General features: G+C 43.9%; 2 protein-coding genes across 7 annotated transcripts in view; both read right to left on the minus strand.

Moving 5' to 3' along the window:
* LOC134065722 (NEDD4-like E3 ubiquitin-protein ligase WWP1) overlaps positions 1-2,906 on the minus strand; it is a 20,156-nt gene extending 17,250 nt beyond the window's left edge. For all 3 annotated transcript variants that reach the window (XM_062520742.1, XM_062520741.1, XM_062520740.1), the window contains exon 1: positions 2,620-2,906. The gene's annotated coding sequence lies outside the window, so the exon portion shown is untranslated. The remainder of the gene's footprint in view (positions 1-2,619) is intronic.
* A 1,197-nt stretch (positions 2,907-4,103) lies between these two features.
* Positions 4,104-13,792, minus strand: snx16 (sorting nexin 16). Of its 4 annotated transcripts, none has more exons than XM_062520745.1 (9): positions 13,655-13,792; positions 13,010-13,193; positions 12,002-12,442; positions 9,978-10,064; positions 9,695-9,843; positions 8,822-8,891; positions 7,567-7,703; positions 6,796-6,912; positions 4,104-6,697 (listed from the first exon to the last, which is right to left on the minus strand). In XM_062520745.1, exons 3-9 carry the CDS (start codon positions 12,329-12,331, stop codon positions 6,622-6,624), a joined length of 966 nt encoding a protein of 321 aa, XP_062376729.1. In that variant the 5' UTR covers positions 12,332-12,442; positions 13,010-13,193; positions 13,655-13,792; the 3' UTR covers positions 4,104-6,621. The 4 variants fall into 4 exon arrangements, with proteins under 4 accessions (XP_062376729.1, XP_062376732.1, XP_062376728.1 ...); XM_062520748.1 differs by having other exon boundaries at positions 12,993-13,193; XM_062520744.1 differs by having other exon boundaries at positions 13,010-13,112; positions 13,655-13,783.
* Between the last annotated feature and the right edge of the window lie 5,327 nt (positions 13,793-19,119).

Raw genomic sequence — 19,119 nt, forward strand, 5'->3', positions numbered from 1 at the left:
CAGTGGCACTGCTCCAACCATCTACATGCCACACACTTCACAGGGCTCAAACCACACACACACACACACAGTCACACACACACATGGAGACACAGACAAACATACACAAACCTTCTTCCCTACAAAGCCTAGCGTAAACCCCAAACCTCTAGTACAGACCTAATCTCATCCACATTAGAACATATTTTTCTTCAGGGCAAGTTGCATGTGACCACACCAATAGTCTCTTATCGAACAACCTTACCTCTTATCTTTCCTTCCCAAAGGAAATAGCCTACGTTTAGTCTATTACAGAGATTTGACTTGCCGTGCTAGGACCCCCTACCCCTCCCCCCTCCAATGTTCACCTTGAAACAAACCCTTCAGGAAACGCTATACATTTTCATTTAGCACACACTTCTATCCACATACATACATAGCATTTAGCGTTTACATACGTCACTTATATCGCAAGGGCCAATATATCGCAAGGGCCAACTTAGAGTGAAGTGCCTTGCTAAAGTGCACAACGGTGGAACCCGGGAATTGAGCCCACAACTTTTTCGGCTACTACATGCTAGCCCAGCTCCTTAACCACTATGCTACAAGCGCCTCCTAACCAGACTATTAATCCCCCAAAGGTCCATCTGAGGTACAGTACAGTACACCATCTCAACCACATATCTCTCTCACAGCAAGGGCACAGAGGCCTTCACAATGCTGCAGCTCCCAACACATACAGCCTCAAGCGCATCAGCTCAAACAAGCCTCTCTCTTCAGGACCAGCGGCCAAGAGAACAGCACTCTGTATGCCCCTGTTGCTCACGGGTCAAGGGCCCAAAGTTCCAGAGAAAGAACACCAACAGCCTCCGGGCCACTCACTAAGATTACTGCAGTCGACCAGCCAGGCCACAAGAAACGCATCTAAAACGCAGTCGCAGACAAAAATCTGCATCTTGGTGAAGTGGTCTGTTCTGGCCAGAGAGGATTCAATATGCTGTGCGTGCGTGTGTGTGTGTGTGTGTGTGTGTGTGTGTGTGTGTGTGTGTGTGTGTGTGTGTGTGTGTGTGTGTGTGTGTGTGTGTGTGTGTGTGAGAGAGAGAGGGAGAAATTATCATTCAGAAAGGGTAATTTCCTCATTCTCAATCTGCCCACTTAGCACTAGACTGGCACCAATACACTGTCTCTCACCCACACACACACATACTGTACTCTGTGTGTGCAACTGTGCGTCACTCACAGATACACACAGCAACTGTTTTTCAGCAGTAAAAGAGCACACAAGCAGTCTGTACCACAGAGGACACATCAGTATTACAGAACATCAACAAAGAACCAACAATTCCCTCACACTTTACTCTGAGTAGGGACACGTTGCTAACATATGTGGTTTCACAATACAAAGGTGAAGGAATTTGATTGGGGACACTTTTCAATGTGTTCCCTCTCGCTTCAAACTCTGATGTTGTGATGCGGGTAGTTTTTTGAACATTTCAGCCTGGGTACAGAAGAGTCAAATAGAAACTTGATGTATTTGGCTGAATATGGTTCTGTCACATTTGGCAAGCAGACCACTAATAAAAAAATATATACAGCATCATAGCCAACATTCCACATTGGAGCTGTGGACACAGTTGAATTATCAACAAATATCATCTTGATGAGTCCCATTCGCTTCCTAGATGTCTTCGTACACCAGTCCAGTGTTTTAAAAACCTGCAGCGTCTACCTGACGTCACATCAGATTTAAATGATCGGAGTGATGTCATCTCAACCTTGTTATTATTATTCTATACTCTCTGTCACACACAGCCACACACTCTGTACTTTAAATGACTTCAGAAATTAACATACGAGCCATGAACTAACGTTAACATTTCCAGTGACAGCAGTTTCTATGTAGCCTAACACATCAAAGTATCAAGGAAGAAACAAAGAAGCACAGAACAAAACATTCTAGTCAATTTGATGGCTTTTTGGTTACCTAACAAAAACTCTGTATCACTGCTCGAGTGCTAGTTAGATAGCCTCACTAATCAGCAGTATGTTGGTGAGCATAACTCGGTCAGCAAAAACTGACTCCTTCCTAACGAGTCATAAGTTAACATTTTCAAGTTAGCGAGAATAGGATAGTAGCGTTAAGCTAGATCAGAATTAAAGTAGTCATACTGCTAGCTAACTCTGCCAAGATAATTGTTAGCCAAGGGGTGTCATTTGGGCATTACCTCTGTCACTTAAATCGAGTAAGCAGTATCTCCAACCAATGCCATGTATTGTCAATACTATGATTTTCGTGTGTCCAGGGCGTTAATATCTCACCAGACTCCCTGGTCTCAAACGCGACAAAACAGGACATACGTAGCTAGCTACTGAGCTAAGATAGGCCCACAGCAGTTAGTATAGGCAGCCATTTTTACTTAATGCCGTAGAAAAGTGCTTAGCCGAGGTTAGCCAGTTGGCTAACGCAAACAAATCTGAGAGTGTGGGCTGCAATATCTAATAAACCAAAGAAAAAATATCAAGGCTATGCGCAACTTAGTTGGCTGGGGTGTAAATCCTCTTTGACCTAGCTGTCGAAGTTGAAACCTGTCGATTACAAAAACTATACACAGGCAGAATCGGGGCTGTAAACAAACTTACCGTGTCCGACCGTAGCACCCAGTATGAGTCTGCAAGGGTTTCCCAGCCGCTGAACTCGATGCCTGGCCTGTCGTTCAGTCCTAAACTCGGCGAGCGGCCATCTCTCCGCCACAGGCAGGTTCACAGCGCAGAAACACCTCACGCATGCTACGACTGACGGTGTTACACTACGTCATTACGCTTCTCTGCTGTACAGTCGCAAGTAGAAGTTTTTAGGATAGTTAATCGAACCAGGGTTTACAGATTGTATTGATTTATGCAGTAGTTATCTTAATCCACAAGCTTAACTTCCTGATCGATCAACACAGGTGTAGGAATATGGTGAAATGTTCGCCCGTGGTTGTCATTCTGCTTGTAGGCCGTAACACTTAGCGCTCATCACGGTATTCTGACGCCCCCTAACGGCGCAAAAAAACAGTACAAGTGTTGCCAGTGGCATCTGGAAATTACATTACATTGGCTGACGCTATCTACTGTAAGCTAAAGTAACTTACACCATGGTAAAGAGATAAAACAATTCTCCCAGCAATTTTAAAACAAATTGACCAAGTGCATCCATGACTGCTGTTTTTATAAAGTGTCAAATTGAGTAGTTGGACCTGTGATGGAATGTACATAGGTCTACCCAATTAAACTAATTAAATACTTGCCAAATCCAATGTAGGCTATTTGTACTTAACTCATGTATTCAGATTTAATGCAACATTATATTGTTCCTTTTACTCCAATACATTTGTCTGACAGCGGTAGTTAATGATCACTTTTAAGACTACATTTTGTCTTACCCTTTTTATCCTAAACAAAATGTATAGGGCCTCTTGGATTAGCTGGAAAATGCATGGAGATGCATTGGAACAGCTGGACCATGATTGTGTGTTGTGTTGGGCAGTAATGCTACATTTATTTCACAACTAAAAGTAGAATGAAATATGAATAATCACAAAGCATGGAGTGCGCTTCCGCCCTCTTCAACCTTGACCCAACTAGACCTTGACCTTTGACTCCCACAATCTAGAGCATGCATCTCATAAGTCCATCAAGGCTTGGGGTGCCTCTCATTTTTGTTTATACGTCCTCCCTCGTTCCTCGGGCCTCGATACTCACTGATCTACATAAAGAAAGATAGACGAAGGGATAGACTATCATTGTTGCCGTCCCATCATTCTTTATGTACATCAGTGAGGAGCGAGGGAGGACGTATAAACTCTAAATGAGAGGCACCTTTGGTAGTAGCTGTGCAAGGTTCGATGAACACTACTCAAGCCCCTTGTGAGATATCATGCGCACATCATGTGACTTTGAACTTTGACCCCACTACACCAAGCCAGTCTTGCTCTTATAGTGATTAATTCTAATTTGATGAAGATCCTTCAACAGCCTTATATGCAGTTGTAGGTGTGAGGATATTAACATACATCCCATTCTCTTACTTATAGCAACTTGACAGCTGGAGGACAAATAAAAGCCTTTCTTTCACAATCATGACAGAAATTGGCATATTTATGTGAGTGCCGGGGGCTTGTGTTAAACATGCACAAATAAAACAATTCACACACGTTTATAGAAAAACAAGTTGACTGATTTATTATTACCTGAAAACGTTAGTTTAGAGAGGTGTGAAATAAGTCAGTTACAATGCGATTATCTCTTTAAGTTTACATCGGTTTCCTGAACCCATAGGCTTTTAGCCCATTCCCTGCCTGCAAGCACACGAGTCTCAAAATAAACCAGGATAAACAAAATCTAAACAAATGCAAAGACAGACAGTCTGGGAGAAGAATAGACCCTCTTTGTTATAGCTAACATAAAGTGTGGTGAGTGTTTGGGGGTAGTGAGTTGTTTTTGACATTCTCTCAGTATTCCGTATTGTGAATACAAACCTACCCTGACCGACACACATGTAAGGATGTCCACTTATCTTTGCTCACACTTATAGAAACGTCTCCCGTCCGAAAGCACTTGTTTATTTGTGAGTGGATCGATGGTTAGGTTTGTGAGGACTTCTAGCTCCACTCTGACTGTCCCTCTCTCCTGAAGTGGACACTGGGGCTGCATCGTGCCTTGCCATAGGGTCTGTCCCCTCGCAGGGCACATTCCTCACGAGGGCCTTTCACCCTTTACGGTCGTAAACCAGGAGTGCCAAACGTCATCGACAAAGGCCTGCAGTGGCGGGCCGGGGCGGCATGTTTCCTTTCCAACAATGCCACCGCACAACGGCACTAATTGACCATCTGATCCCGGCCTGACCACACATGACCGGGTGGGCAGTTGCTGTTAGGGCCTCTGTGAAGAGAACTGGACAGCCCTCACATGAACTGACAATCCTGAGGAAATGTGTGTAGCTCAAAGCATTGATTGATGTCTAAGAGGGGGGGGCAGACCGGGGACAAGCAAGGCACTGTCCATGACGAGAGCTGCTGACCCGGGTGATTCACGAGTGTGAACACACAGTGAGAATAAAGCTATGCAGATAGACGCACAGATAGACGCACACACACACACACACACACACACAAACACAGACACACACTAAATATGTAAGTGAGAGTGAGTGTGCAGGTGTGAGAAGGCACTACGATTTAGACAAAGCCAAGACTAGTTTACCCAGAAGCCCCCAGGGCAGTAAAGTGCATCATGTGATCTGGTCTGGGCTGCAGAAGGGGCCGCCCACAACCAGGACTGAGTTCAGTTGCCACACGGACTGACAGACAGACAGACAGACTGCACAAGACCACGACACAAACACACCTGGCTTTGTCTATGGCTTTTCTTGATTTCAAGATTTTCTTGCAAATTTCAACACAAAACAGCTGCAGACTATGGCTTTAAGTGGTGACCTATGTGCATACACACAAAAAACAAACAAACACACATACACACGCACCTAGTGTGTGTGTATGGAGGGGGGGTATATGGTAGTGCCAGGAGAGGACTAGCTCCCCATTAAGACAGTTAGTTTCCTGTAGCAGCTGAGATACTTAGATTGCCTTGCCACTGACCCAGTCATCCTACAGCAGACCAGCAATGTTGTCTACTAAAGTATGATTAGCCTTTTTCTTTCAGACTACTGCCATGGTAGAGCATGTAGAATGCCCATCATGTATTCATCATGGCCACTATTGACTAATAGTATATTCGGAGTAATCATGAAATAAACAGGACAGCAAATGTACATCACACATTTTCAACATACACACATACACACAAACGAGCATACACACACACACACACACACACACACACACACTTCAATCTATAGTGCAAGCAATGCATTCTAACATCTAACATACCTATTTAAAAGCATTAGCAAGTGTCTCGTAATTAAAGATAGGACCGTGGTGTGAGATGGTGAGATGGGTGATGGCTGTGAAGGCAGTGTTATTCCAAACAAAACCAAAAGTACATCTACATGAAGAGTCCTGATTGGCCGATGGCCGCCCTAACCACGGGTGCCACAGTACTTGACGCCAGATTATCCCTTCTCTCCTCGGCAGGCCATACAGGGAGAGCTGCTGCTCCGCGCCGACACCACAGCATGGCATGGCAACCAGCCATGGCAACCAGCAGCTCATTGGACAGATTCAGGGATGCTCTACTCCAAGCTGCACACGATCGAAGAGCTCCAGCTGTCCCACTACACACATGCGCACGCGCACGCGCACACTCACACGCACACGTACACGCACACGCGCACGCGCACGCGCACACACACACACACACACACACACACAGCAGCCATGGCAAGTGCATGTGGCGGCATTAACGCTTCCTTATATGAGCCTTGCGTCCCATTTCCACAGATTCCCATATGTGTGGCCCTTCTGTCCTTCTTCTCAGTCTGCTCTGTGGTGGTTAGCGCTAGCTGGGCTCCTAGCCAGACGCAGAGAACTCCCAAATCATAAAGGAGAAGATGCAGGGCCGTAGGAGAAAATAGAAAGAGGAGGAGGAGGAGGAGGAGGAGAAGGAGAGGGAGGAAGAGGGGGAGGAGGACAGCAGTCTGGATTAGTGATCCAACTGGGTGACCTGGATGACTGGGGGTGAGCAGCTGGACGAGACCGGACGACACCAGCACACTGACCTGAAAGAGGAAACAGAGATGGGACACATTAGCCTTTTAAAGTGGGAGTATGAGACATATGTGTGTGCGTGTGCCTGCATGTGTGTGTGTGTGTGTACCCGTTGAGTTGGGTTGTGTCCTGGTCTGCCTCTGTGGTTGAGGACTCTGCGTCTACATCGGGATCCACTTCCACACTGCTCACACTACCGGGGGCTGATACACATGGACTCTTCCCACTGCACACACACACACACACACACACACACACACACACACACACACACACACACACACACACACACACACACACACACACACACACACACACACACACACACACACACACACACACACACACACACACACACACACACACACACACACACACACACACACACACACACACACACACACACACACACACACACACACACACACACTTTCAGAAAGACAGAAACTGTACCCTTTGAAATCAGTGGTCCAGCCTTACCAATGACATTGATCAGAGATGCCTAACGTTGCTTCCTACTTCGCCTAAACTTTACAAACTGACAACAAACATTCACAGTCAGTAAACAATGTATGTGGGTCTACCTTTACTGTAAAAAATATATATATTTTTCCAACTGTATTTTTTGACGTTAGCAGGCGTTGCTACTTCTGTTTATCACAAGTTTTAGTTTCGTCTTCCCCTCCTGTCCCTGTTTGGCCTGACATTTTTCTCCCGGAAAGAAGATCTAGGCGGGCAGGGCTATGCTAGTGTATTGGTGCGATTGAGTGAGATTGAGTGAAATGCGCGACTGCCACTGACACTGAGATTAATTGTGTGTGTGTGTGTGTGTGTAATCTCCGAGAGTGGGCTAGGGCCTGTGGGGACGTCCTGCTCCTACCTGAGCTTCTGCTGCAGGAGCTGGATGGTGTCGTCGCGCTCCTGCAGTTGGCCCTTCAGCTGGCTGATCTCCCGCTGCTTCTCCGCAAGCTCCTGCTGCAGCCGGTAGTTACCCTCCTCCAGCGTCTCACAGAACGCCTGACGGAGGAATACAGGACGGGGGAGGGGGAAGGGGTAGAGAGAGAGAGAGAGAGAGAGAGAGAGAGAGTAAGAAAGAGTAATCGAGACAGAGACAGAGAAAGAGGAGAGAGGAAAGAGAGGGAGACATTAAAGGCGCTCTAAGCGATGTTGGGTAACGTCTGTTGACGTTCAAACAAAACAGAAAGCTAACTTGCTACTCCCTCCCCATCCCTCCAGCCCAGCGCAACTGAAACTCTCCTAAACGCGCATCTCGTCAGTGACTGGCCGGAACAGTTTCTTATGTTTTTATGGTCCAGGCTGGACCAAATTGTTTTTATTGCCGTTTTTGGAGTCTGGGCTGTCCACAGAAACTGAGTTTTTTTTTTTACAGTGTATTCAAGACACAGGCAGGATGGTGAGGTGATGTTTGTTGTCTGTGACCAGAAAAAGTTTTAACTTAGAAACCGCGTGACATCACTCAGATCACCTTGCAAGATGCGCAGAAACACAATGGGTTAAATAATGACCTATAAGAGGTATTTCACTCAGCTAATCACGAGAGATTTGTCCTTGTGACCCAGGCTACTCTGTGTGAGTCAGACTGGTGTTATTCCCAAATAATCAACCCTCTGATCCCATTTACACTCTGGTCTATGAAACACGGCTGAAAATATGCTTTATAAATCTAATCTGGCAAGCACACACACACACACACACACACACACACACACACACACACACACACACACACACACACACACACACACACACACACACACACACACACACACACACACACACACACACACACACACACACACACACACACACACACACACACACACACACACACACACACACACACACACACACACACACACACACACACACACACACACACACACACGCGCGCGCGTTTACAGTGTTGCAGCCGGGTAAGGGTTGTTAAGCAAGGAAAAGTTACAACCTTGGCAAGCGTGTGTGTGGAGGAAATGGCCTAAGAAGAGTTGCTTTCCAAAGGAAATGACACAAGCACATCATTGTTCACTGAAAGTTACCAGAGTGCACTGCACTGCAGTGAACGTGAAATCAAAGCAACTAGCCGGTGCTCTCTTGCCCATCCTGGCTGTTCTTACCCGACTCTCCTCCAGACTGTCAAAGGGTCCTGGGGGGTCATCCAGACACAGGAACTCCCTCACAGGTGTGCTGCAAGTGCAGGTGCACACACACGCACACGCACATACACACACCGACACACACACACACACAAACAAACAAAACATTCAGGTGTGGGTATTATAAGGTGAGAATTCATACATTTGATCAGAAACAAACAGATGGTCAGAGCTTAAGAGCGCATCTAGTCCACATTCGGCATGATTTTGTGATCGTTAGGTGCATTGTTCAAAAGGGTTGTTTCTTCTGTTTCTTAATCAGTCATGGGTGTGTTTTAGCCGTAACATCCTTTAAAACAATTGCACAGGTGTTTACTTTCGCAATTGACTGACAATGGGCTAACGTCAAAAACATAGCCTGAAAAAAAAACACACTTACCCCCAATAATGACTGAATAAACTGAATGACTGAATACAAATCCTAAGGATATTTATCCAGCAGGGGGGCTCTTTGGGACTGGTTGCTAAGGACTGCTTACCATCTTGTGACAGTATGTCTTCAGTTCTGCTTTACAGTATACAGTATGCACCAGGCTTTGGCTGGTCAGTGGTGTAATGATTTTTAGAGAGTGAAAGGTTTTTGGATCATGCGCCTGACCACACCTTATGTCTTTAATGGTCACACCCCGGGGCGTAATTGAATAAAAGTGGAGCGCATGGCAAAACATTCATCATTTTATTGAGTGTAAGATAAGAATAAGCCTGCCGTCATGCTTTCCACTAGGTATAATATAGGGCCTTCAGAGTTAACAAGCACAATACAGTATGATAAAAAAACACATTTGCACTTGCCCACACACACACATACAGAAGTTGACATCCGAGCACACTCACCAGTTAGCAATGTCTTTGTGGGCCACCAGGTTCTGCAGGAAGGCCTGAAGGCCCAGTTGTCGTTCCTCGAGGAAGTCACACTCATAGTTGTCTTTAAACCAGCGCTTGGGTGGCAGAGCGAGACGGAAGCCTGGAAACATCTCCTTTAGCTGTGACGCACACATACACACAGAGAGACAATTTTACTGTGTGCATCTGACTTTGTATACTTGTATTGCATGCCATTCCAAAACTGAGAGTGAGTGAGTGAGTGAGTGAGTCTGTGTGTGTGTGTGAGTCTGACCTTGTCATTAAGCCGTGAGAAGTCCGTGTAGCGTCTGAAGATCACCCAGCTCTCATCACTGTTCTTCTTCACAAGAACTTTGTACACCTGCAGAATAGAGAAACACACAGGTAAACAATGGCGCAAAATACAATGAACATGATCTGTCAGAATTTTCCCATGCAGTCTTTCAAAACACCCTTCTGTTGAAATTCCACTTAAGCCTATAGTATCCCCTAAGCCTTTACCACTGTGCTAACTTGTAGACACTTCACAAACAGCCAGCATTAACCATCCCACAAGCCAAATGAGGACAGTATATCTCCTGTAAACAGACCCGACTTGCGATTAAGTAATGTCAGTAGCAGGTTTTCCGCTTTTCAGGTTTTCATTTTAAGCACATTCATGAACATTTAGACACAGAAATGTGCATCTCTATGTGCAGTTCCCTCCACTGCACTGTGCAAATTCAAAAATACAACTCTCTCCTTATCAAGGGGAGGGCTGATCAGCTGAGGGAAAACATAAGGTTGTCAGACCAACGTTTACTGTACGTTCACGGTAGCAATGCAACATAGGCTCTGTGGATAAACTGTTTCCATCAACTTCAACCGCATTATACCAGTGTAATAATCCGGCACCCTCTAGTGAATCAAAATTTTAAGCCCACTAGAAAATTGAGAGCAAATGTCAAGCAGAGCCTGCTAGTGAGATCAGTACTGATTGCACTAGGTGTGAGTCAGCCCGGGTGGGAATGGGGAGGCTGTGTGTGTGGTACTGATATGACATCAGAGCTGGATGAAGCCTCCTCTCCTAAAGTATAAAGACAGCACCTCCTCTCCTAGAGCATTGTCAGCATACAGAGCACCTCCTCTCCTAGAGCATACAGAGAGCACCTCCTCTCCTAGCGCTTCTGACAACCTGACACACCTCGATGCGCACTTCCCTGTCATCTCGCCTCTACCTCTTTCTTCAACCCCTTTCTCCTCCTACCACACTTCGACTAGCACTTAGTGTCTGCACTCTTCTCCTCTTAGTAATAGTATTGACTGATGCAGTAGTCATTCCTAGCTAAGGTGTCCTCTCTACTGTAGCTTGAATGTTATTATCTTACAGTAAGTCACTTTGGATAAAAGCATCTGCTTAATGAATAAGTGTAAATGTAGCACAGACAGCACAACCACCGGTGAATATTAAGAGTTTTTCCTTTGTGATAATCCAATATTTAAAAACACCAACATTTAATTTAAAGCAATGAATTTTAAAAAATGTCAGCTCGAATAGTAAGGCATCTCTGCTGCTGCCCTGCCTGCCAGTAACCCATCACACGTTGTAGGCTGGGCCATCAGCTAACTTCATGCTGATAGAGCATCTCTCCCAGAGCCTACGCAGACAGACAGACAGACAGCACAGGCTTTCAGGCTTTCCTGCTAGCTTTGTGCTATTGTCAAACATGTCACTTAAAGTGGACCAAAGGCCTCAGAAATGTGAGAGCGCAGCAGATTGGCTGAAATATGACCAGATATGCACTATAGAAAACAGGACGGGAACAGACAATAGGGTTGGGTGGAGACATGAGACAGCAATGGAACAAAATGAACAAAACAAAATGGACAGTTGAACGAATAAAAAAAAAACAGGAAGAATAAAAAATATATGGTTTGTCAGTTGAGAACTATATGTTTAAAGTAGATCTGAGAGACAATAACAGACAACTGGACAGGAAGAAGAAAAAAATGTAGAGAAGACATACACAACAGTACACAACAGTATTGTCCACTCCGTTTCAATGTCTTGTATGTGGAGCATTACATTCTGTGCATAAAAATGCGCTATATAAATAACAGTGACTAGACTTGACTTGACTTGACTTGATGTTTTGCTGAACCAGTAGTGATGTAAAGATCTAAAAATAGTGCAGTGAATGTGCTGCAACGGGACACACCTGTTGCATTAGCTATGCAGTCAGACATACACACAGAAGGTGCGCACAAGTGCAACGCAACACAGAGGCTCTCTCGACCAACCACACAAAAGTAACTCACCGTGAACTTGGCCCTCTCCTCCATAACCTCGTAGCCTAGAATGGAGGGTGTGATTGGCCGCTCATCTGAGCCGGCGGCTGAGGAGGGGTTGGTCGAGTTGGTGTTGATTTGGTGTGGGCTGGTGCTGAACTCGACGCTCGGCTGGCCTCCCGCCAGACAGGCACGGGTCACGGGGCTCTGGCACTGCACTGGTGGGGTCATGACCCCGTGACCCCTGGAGGACTCAGAGGAGCTCGAGACACTGCCCAGAGATGAGGTCCTCTGCGGCCGTCGAGGTTTCCCAGAACTCCCCTCCATAGGGATTGGTACAGGTACAAAGGGTGTAGCCATTGGACTGGCTGTCGTCACGGAAGATGTCAAGTGTGTGTTGTGAGGAAGGCTTAGCAGGGCAGCCTCGACCCTGTGGAGTTTGCGATGGCTACGCAGCTCATACACACACCACTGGTGCACACACACACACACACACACACACACACACACACACACACACACACACACACACACACACACACACACACACAATAAGTTAGTAATAATCTTGACGTTTCTAAAAACATGGGCCATCAAAGTATCAACAGACTAAAAGAGTGGTCAACAATTCAATTTCGGGAAAGGTTATTGACATGAGGTTACTGACAAGAGCCAATCCATCCCATCTAGAGCAGAAGAGGAGCAATTTGCTCAATTTGAACATGGAGCGCAAAGTTCGGTATGTCCTTCGAGCAAGTTACCATTTCCCTTATCGAGCCATATAGGCCCATAAGCCATTGACCCCAAGGTCAATTGAGTATTTTCCAAATGCTTATTACTTGCCATTATATGGCCCATGCTCGAAAACTGCTGCAGTGTGTTTGTGTACACTGTCACACAAACAGACTACACAAGTTATGACGATACAGTAGGTCTACCTGCACTGTACAAACACAGCACTGACACCCTTCAAATGAAAACAAACGACAAGCCTAACTCAGTGACTTTGAAATGAAGTTACCTGTTTGGTTTACTCACATGTTTACAACAGCGAGTCAAACAGCCGCTCCCTGACGCCTTGAGCGAGAAACAGGATCACACACGAACAGTGCGATGAGTTGCCACGCAGACCGACTCGAGGCTATGGAGTCACAAGGCGCAGGTAGCATCATGGAGTCTGATCATCTTACACTATTGCGTCGTGAGCTACCTAGCTCTAGGTCTGACAAGAAGCATGAAAGTGACATTGTAAATCAGACACTCAAATAGAAAATGAATACTAGACAAGAGTTCTGTGAGACTTCTCTTGCGAGGCAAATACCCATTTGGCTTGATACCCGATTAGCTTGACTGACAGCTGCAGGTAACACAGATCGCGGTTAACGTTAGTTAACTGGGTTGTTTGAATACTAAACAGTGACACGGCTACAACCAAATCCTGGTAATTTCGAGACGAATAACTTTGATCACAAGACTAACTCAATGTTCTCTGTAATAAGTAACCAACAAACTGCAACGTAGCAGCCCAGCTAGCTAACTAGCTTCGTAAATGTGTTCGCTGGCAAGCTGGGTAGCCAGCTAATCCCAATGACACTGGTTGGTATCCTACGAAACTCCAAACCTTATGCCAAGTACAAAGAAATGACCGTCATATAGCTTGCAGCTTGCATGCTAGACACTCACCGGTGAATATCAGTATTTCCTAGGTGATAGTCCGATATTTAGAACACCGTAGTACGTTTAATTAAAGCCATACATGTTCAAACGTTCAACTCATATTGAAAGATATCCCACTGCTGCCTGCGTGCTGGTAACCCATCATCACGCGTTGAAGCCCTGACCATCCGTTCAGGAAAATGTGTTGCGTCATGACGTAAAATGCGCAGTCACAGACTTCTCGACAAACTGGATGTCTATCTAATCCATGTGAAATAAATAAGGCAGCTCTATTTTAGTCTTTGGACATAGGCCTATACCAAACTAATATAATGGATTTAATCTAGTCGTATAAAGCCAAGTTTACTACAAGCAAAATGTCTCAACTTAATAAAGACCAGTTTGTCTTCTATTGCATCGGGGAGATAACTGAAAGCTCCAGCCAGCTTGACTTTAGCATAGGCATAAGGTTTCTGAAGGCAACCTTATTTATGATGTACAAATGGCTGCCTCCAGGAGAGAATGACAGAAAGACCTAGGAGGGCTCGGCTCTTCACTTAATTAATCACATGCGCTCTCTCTCTCTCTCTCTCTCTCTCTCTCACACACACACACACACACACACACTCTCTTCTCTCTCTCTCTCTCTCTCTCTCTCTCTCTCTCTCTCTCTCTCTCTCGCACACACACACACACACACACACACACACACATAACGCACACACACATAACGCACACACACACACACACACACACATACACACACACACACACACACACACACACACATGCTGCACCTCCACCCAGGTTGTTCCATGATTGGAACAATAGGTTGTTCCTCTCTTGTTTAAAGAGACCTTATGCAACTTTTTCATAGTCATAAAATCGCTTAGAAATCGTTGTTTTGCTTGACTGACCAGTTTAATCGAAAACAGTAAAATTTCCTCCCGCCCCCAGTGTCCCTATCCGCTATTGCAACCTTGCAGTTTCTGCAGGAGACGATCGCTCCTTGTTTACATCCGGAAGTCTGAGACGCGTAAGGAACAAGAACCACGCTTGCAATTTATAAATATATAGATATATATATAAATATACACGCTAAAGCTGTAGGGGAAGCTCTGAAGAGAAATATGCAAGCATAAAACGAGCGAAAACGCCACCATCTGAGCCTGAGCTGGGAAATCATTCTTTTCAGAAATGTCTCATCTGAGCTAAAGAGGGGGTCTGTAACCAATCCAACTTGTTTTAGTGCAGTTCAAAACACAACATCTAGGCCTACAGTATGACAGCGTGGAAGTAGCCTAGTGCCATGGGCATCTTGCACATCTGGCAAAGCGCAATCATTCAGAATAATGGTTTTGAGCAACATAGGCCTACTGCCATCAAAGCAATGTGTTTTCCAGGGAACTTGAATATTTCAGGAAAACAGTGGCAAGATGAATTCTGCATCTCCATACAGGAATGAGTCCAATAAATGTGCTATAAATGGTCTGTCTGTTCAGACCTGTCAAATTAAGTGCATCATGGAATGAAAACATGATACCCCATGTTCAGCAACTGAAATCCGGGGAGTAATGGAACAACATTTAATTTTCAAAATTCTAGCATTGGTCTCCTCAGTTAAACATTTACGTTTTTTTTTTTTTTTAAATGGTGAATCAGCGCAGTGTTAATTCCATTTTCCAAGAGGAAGGAATAAATTCAGTATATATCCATCCATTTTTTAGGGCTAAAGCATCAACATACACCGAAGCCTTCATTAGGCTGTCTGATTGAACACATATTCAAGTGGGGATACACAGATAGAACTTGTTAAGTAGGCCTACTGTATGTGAGTAACAGATACAGTATATTCAACTTATGAACCATCAAGCAGGGTTATAAACTGACACAGGAAGTTATTTCCTTTTTATCCAGTAGGGGGCAGTATTTGCCAACAAACATATCTGCCCGGTGGTGCCTTCAGCCTACAGATGTACTGACACATTTATGTTAGAACTTGAAGAACTTCTGCATAATACCCTATCATTGGCATTAAAGTTCCAGAAAAGATGACCACAGTGGCCTGTGTAATAACAAGGAATTGGACCAGTCTGGCGAAGACTGTGTAAATACCCAGTTGTGTAACAGCCTTCTGTTTGTGGAAGGTGCGCTGATGTATTTGTCTTTACACTTCAAAGGACAAGTCAACATGGATCATAATTGAAGTTTGGAGATCTCTCTCTTTCTCACTCTCTCTCACTTGGTCTTCCTCTTTTGGTTTGTCCCCCCCTCTTGCCCTACACACTAAATAAGTTAAGAAGATATTTTGGGGAGATTTATTCCACATTTGTTTTTTGCTTTTTTAATGAAAATATTGTAATACTATAGACAAATGTACATAACATTCTTTTTTTCTCATCTTAAGGGTGTCTGAACCATAGATATATATATAGAACCCTATATCTTCTTCTTCTATATTCTTATATACTGATCTGAACGGCCTGGATGTGGCGTTGACCAATGGAACATTCCCATTTCCATGACAACCCATTTAGGGCTACAGTATAACGGATAACGGAGATCACTCATGCCTCTGTTTGCATAGCCTAGTTATGAAGACCTGCCAGACAGCAGGATTTAACCTCTAACCAAAACAATGATTATGTCAGAGTGCTCCATTCACTGCGATGTGTCTAAATACAGCAAACATTCTATTAGGAACAGCAAACATTCCATTCATAGAAATGAAATGAGTGGTTCAGAAGGGTGGAGACAGCTCTCAGGAATTAATGGATGGTACATTTGTTGTTGATAAAATGTGATTACAAAGTTCATTCTCAACTCTGAATTGTATACAGGCCTTTGTGAATCACCACACAACCTCTGAAAACCCTTTTTTCCCTTTTTATCAGTAGAAGTCCTTGGACATTTGCCCACCCAGGTAAAGTTACACAGTTCTCTCTTCAGACTCTCCCCAGACATCAGTTCTGTAACAACTGCACAGAGCACTCTCTTTCATCAACATGATAAATTATTGTTGTTGGGTTTTTTGCCAGGTTGCCATGAGAACCATTGCCTCTATAATGAGTTCCTATGAGGTGAAAAGGGCCATTAATGACTGATCATGAATGTTTTGGAGTACACCAATCACCGTCGCTACCATGCATTACGGCAATGGATCGCTTCATAGACCGACAAAATGGAAAATGCATCTGGCCAACACTCTCAGGTTGGTCATCTTCCGCTGAAAGGCATCAGAACAAACGAAACAGCAAGGAAATGACAGCTTACAACACAATTTCTATGTCTGATGCTGCTGTAAACTGAAGAATGGAGTATCTCTGATTATGTAAATGTGAAAAAGTCTGTTAGGCCAATAGAAATGTCATGACAAATGTCAGCGTCCTGTTCTCCCTGTTTCATCTCTTACCTAACCTGCTTTTATTGCCTCTCTGTTCATGCTCTCCTTTCTTCTTCCTTAGAGTCGGTGTTGAAAAGCTTACTTTTGAACCATATTAGATTAATTACAAGTTACCTACAGTAAAATGTAATAGCAGTGAACTATTCAATTAGTACATTTAATTACTTTTTGATTATTTTTCTAAATTTCTAATGGATGTTTTGTCCCTCTCCATGGTATATCTTCTTATATATCTTGTCTATCTCATGGACAGAGTTCAAGCCCTATTTAATCTCTGTGGTTCTGTTTTTATGTCCCTCGTAGGGTACTGGGTTGTAGATCTCGTGGATTTGATATGAAATGTACAAATTTGCTTTGTGTGTTCAGAAATGGCCAAACTTGTTGGAAGGAGAGGTGTGGAGCAGTTGCTGGGTGTTTGGGTTTCAAGCTTGCAACAACCATTTAATTGTGCAATAGTCTAATGAACTCATAACCTCCTTGTGTTAACATGGCTCCTTGGTCAGTTTTTATGGGCTACACATGTCCAGAGGTGTGTTCAATTTGGCAAACGTAATGTAATACTTTTTTCAATGTTCTCCCACCAATGTAATATTCTGCAAACGTAATAATTAATTACGTTTATGGGATTTTTTATATTAACAGTAGGCGACTGTTATTACATTTATGGGAATTGTGCATATTTTTTATTACGTTTCTGGTTATTACATTTGTGGGAAAGTTATTACTGTACGTTTGTGGGTGTCACAGGCGCACATTCGTTGTTTCTAGTTTGTCTAGATACATTTGAACAAGTTGGTGTTAACATCATTGCGGGGGGTTATGGGTTGGTGCTAGATACAGGGGGTCAAACTCACTAACACGTCCACTCCAAGTTCTCACTGTATGTTCGCGGAGCATATCTCCTCAGACTATTTGCGATTGTTAACGTCCAGCAAAACCAAAGGCTAACGAGGAATACCGTTGCGAGCGTTCGCTAGGTTGGAAGTCATGAGAAGATTCATGAGAGCTGTGTACAATATTCATACTCCGCAACTGTAGGGGAAGCACCCCCCCCCCCCCCCAAAAAAAAAAGAAAAGAAAAAGAAAAGAAAAAAAGAAAGAAAAAGAGAGAAAAAGACTGCTGACTCGTCAGGCTCAATCGAGCGAGCTGTTCCTAATGATCGAGCCGTTCCTAATGATCTCTAATTGCATCTATTTACAGACTATTCCCATTTATGAAGTCACACAGAGTTAATAATTTCAGCAATCCATTGATATCAGTTTAATTAGGTAATTGAAATGCTCCGCATGTATCTGTCGCCATGCCTTTTGTGTGAAGAAGGACTGAGTGATGATTGTTATTTCATGTATAATGACACTGAACCTCTTGAAAATGAGCCCAGGCGACTTTCTCATCAACTGTTCCTTTTCTGTCTCTCTGGTAAGACATTTTGTTAGCCAGGCATTTAGAATCTGCCTTTAGGCAGCTGCTGGACATGACGGATGTTCACTCCTGCTTCACACGACCACAGATTTGAAATTGTACCTGTGATATAGCCGGGCCTATACCCATGCAATATACCAAATACTGGTAAATCTGCGTAACGTATCAAAGTGCATTTTTCAAGCTTTAACTGTGAGATGAAACATGGCACAAGTCTTCTGCAGTCATTCCATAAAGCCTGTATCTATTGCAATTCTTTCATGTCCTTGACATTTCAGTCATTAGAGTTTGCCTCAGTCATGTCACCAAGCACATGGCATACATTTGCATTTATATTGGAGATTATTATGCCATCCGAAGCCTTTGAAAATATTTATGCAATTTTTAATTGAGTGTGTAAATGTTATCAAAGCATGCAGCATGCAACTGGGTAAGAAGTTATCCATGGCCTGTACACTTTCATATCAAATTTGAAAGTGCAACACAAGCATCTCAGTATGGCATAACAATATCTGTGCGATATTATATAATGTTCAAGATTCAAGATATTTATTTCTCTCTTCAACTACCTTATCCATTTTTGTGTTTTGTCTTTTACTGTATTTATTTATTCAACAAATGGCCATATAGTCGGCCTGTATTTAGAATATGTTGCACAGATCATTA

This window comes from Sardina pilchardus, chromosome 19 (assembly GCF_963854185.1).
Source record: "Sardina pilchardus chromosome 19, fSarPil1.1, whole genome shotgun sequence".
Taxonomy (NCBI): Eukaryota; Metazoa; Chordata; class Actinopteri; order Clupeiformes; family Clupeidae; genus Sardina; species Sardina pilchardus.

Coding starts and splice junctions, on each gene's coding strand:
- snx16 (XM_062520745.1), bottom strand. CDS start 12,331: ATGGCTACACCCTTTGTACCTGTACCAATCCCTATGGAGGGGAGTTCT. Junction 9,844..9,977: donor TCTCACGGCTTAATGACAAG/GTCAGACTCACA, acceptor TGTGCGTCACAG/CTAAAGGAGATGTTTCCAGG. Junction 6,698..6,795: donor GACACAACCCAACTCAACGG/GTACACACACAC, acceptor TTCCTCTTTCAG/GTCAGTGTGCTGGTGTCGTC.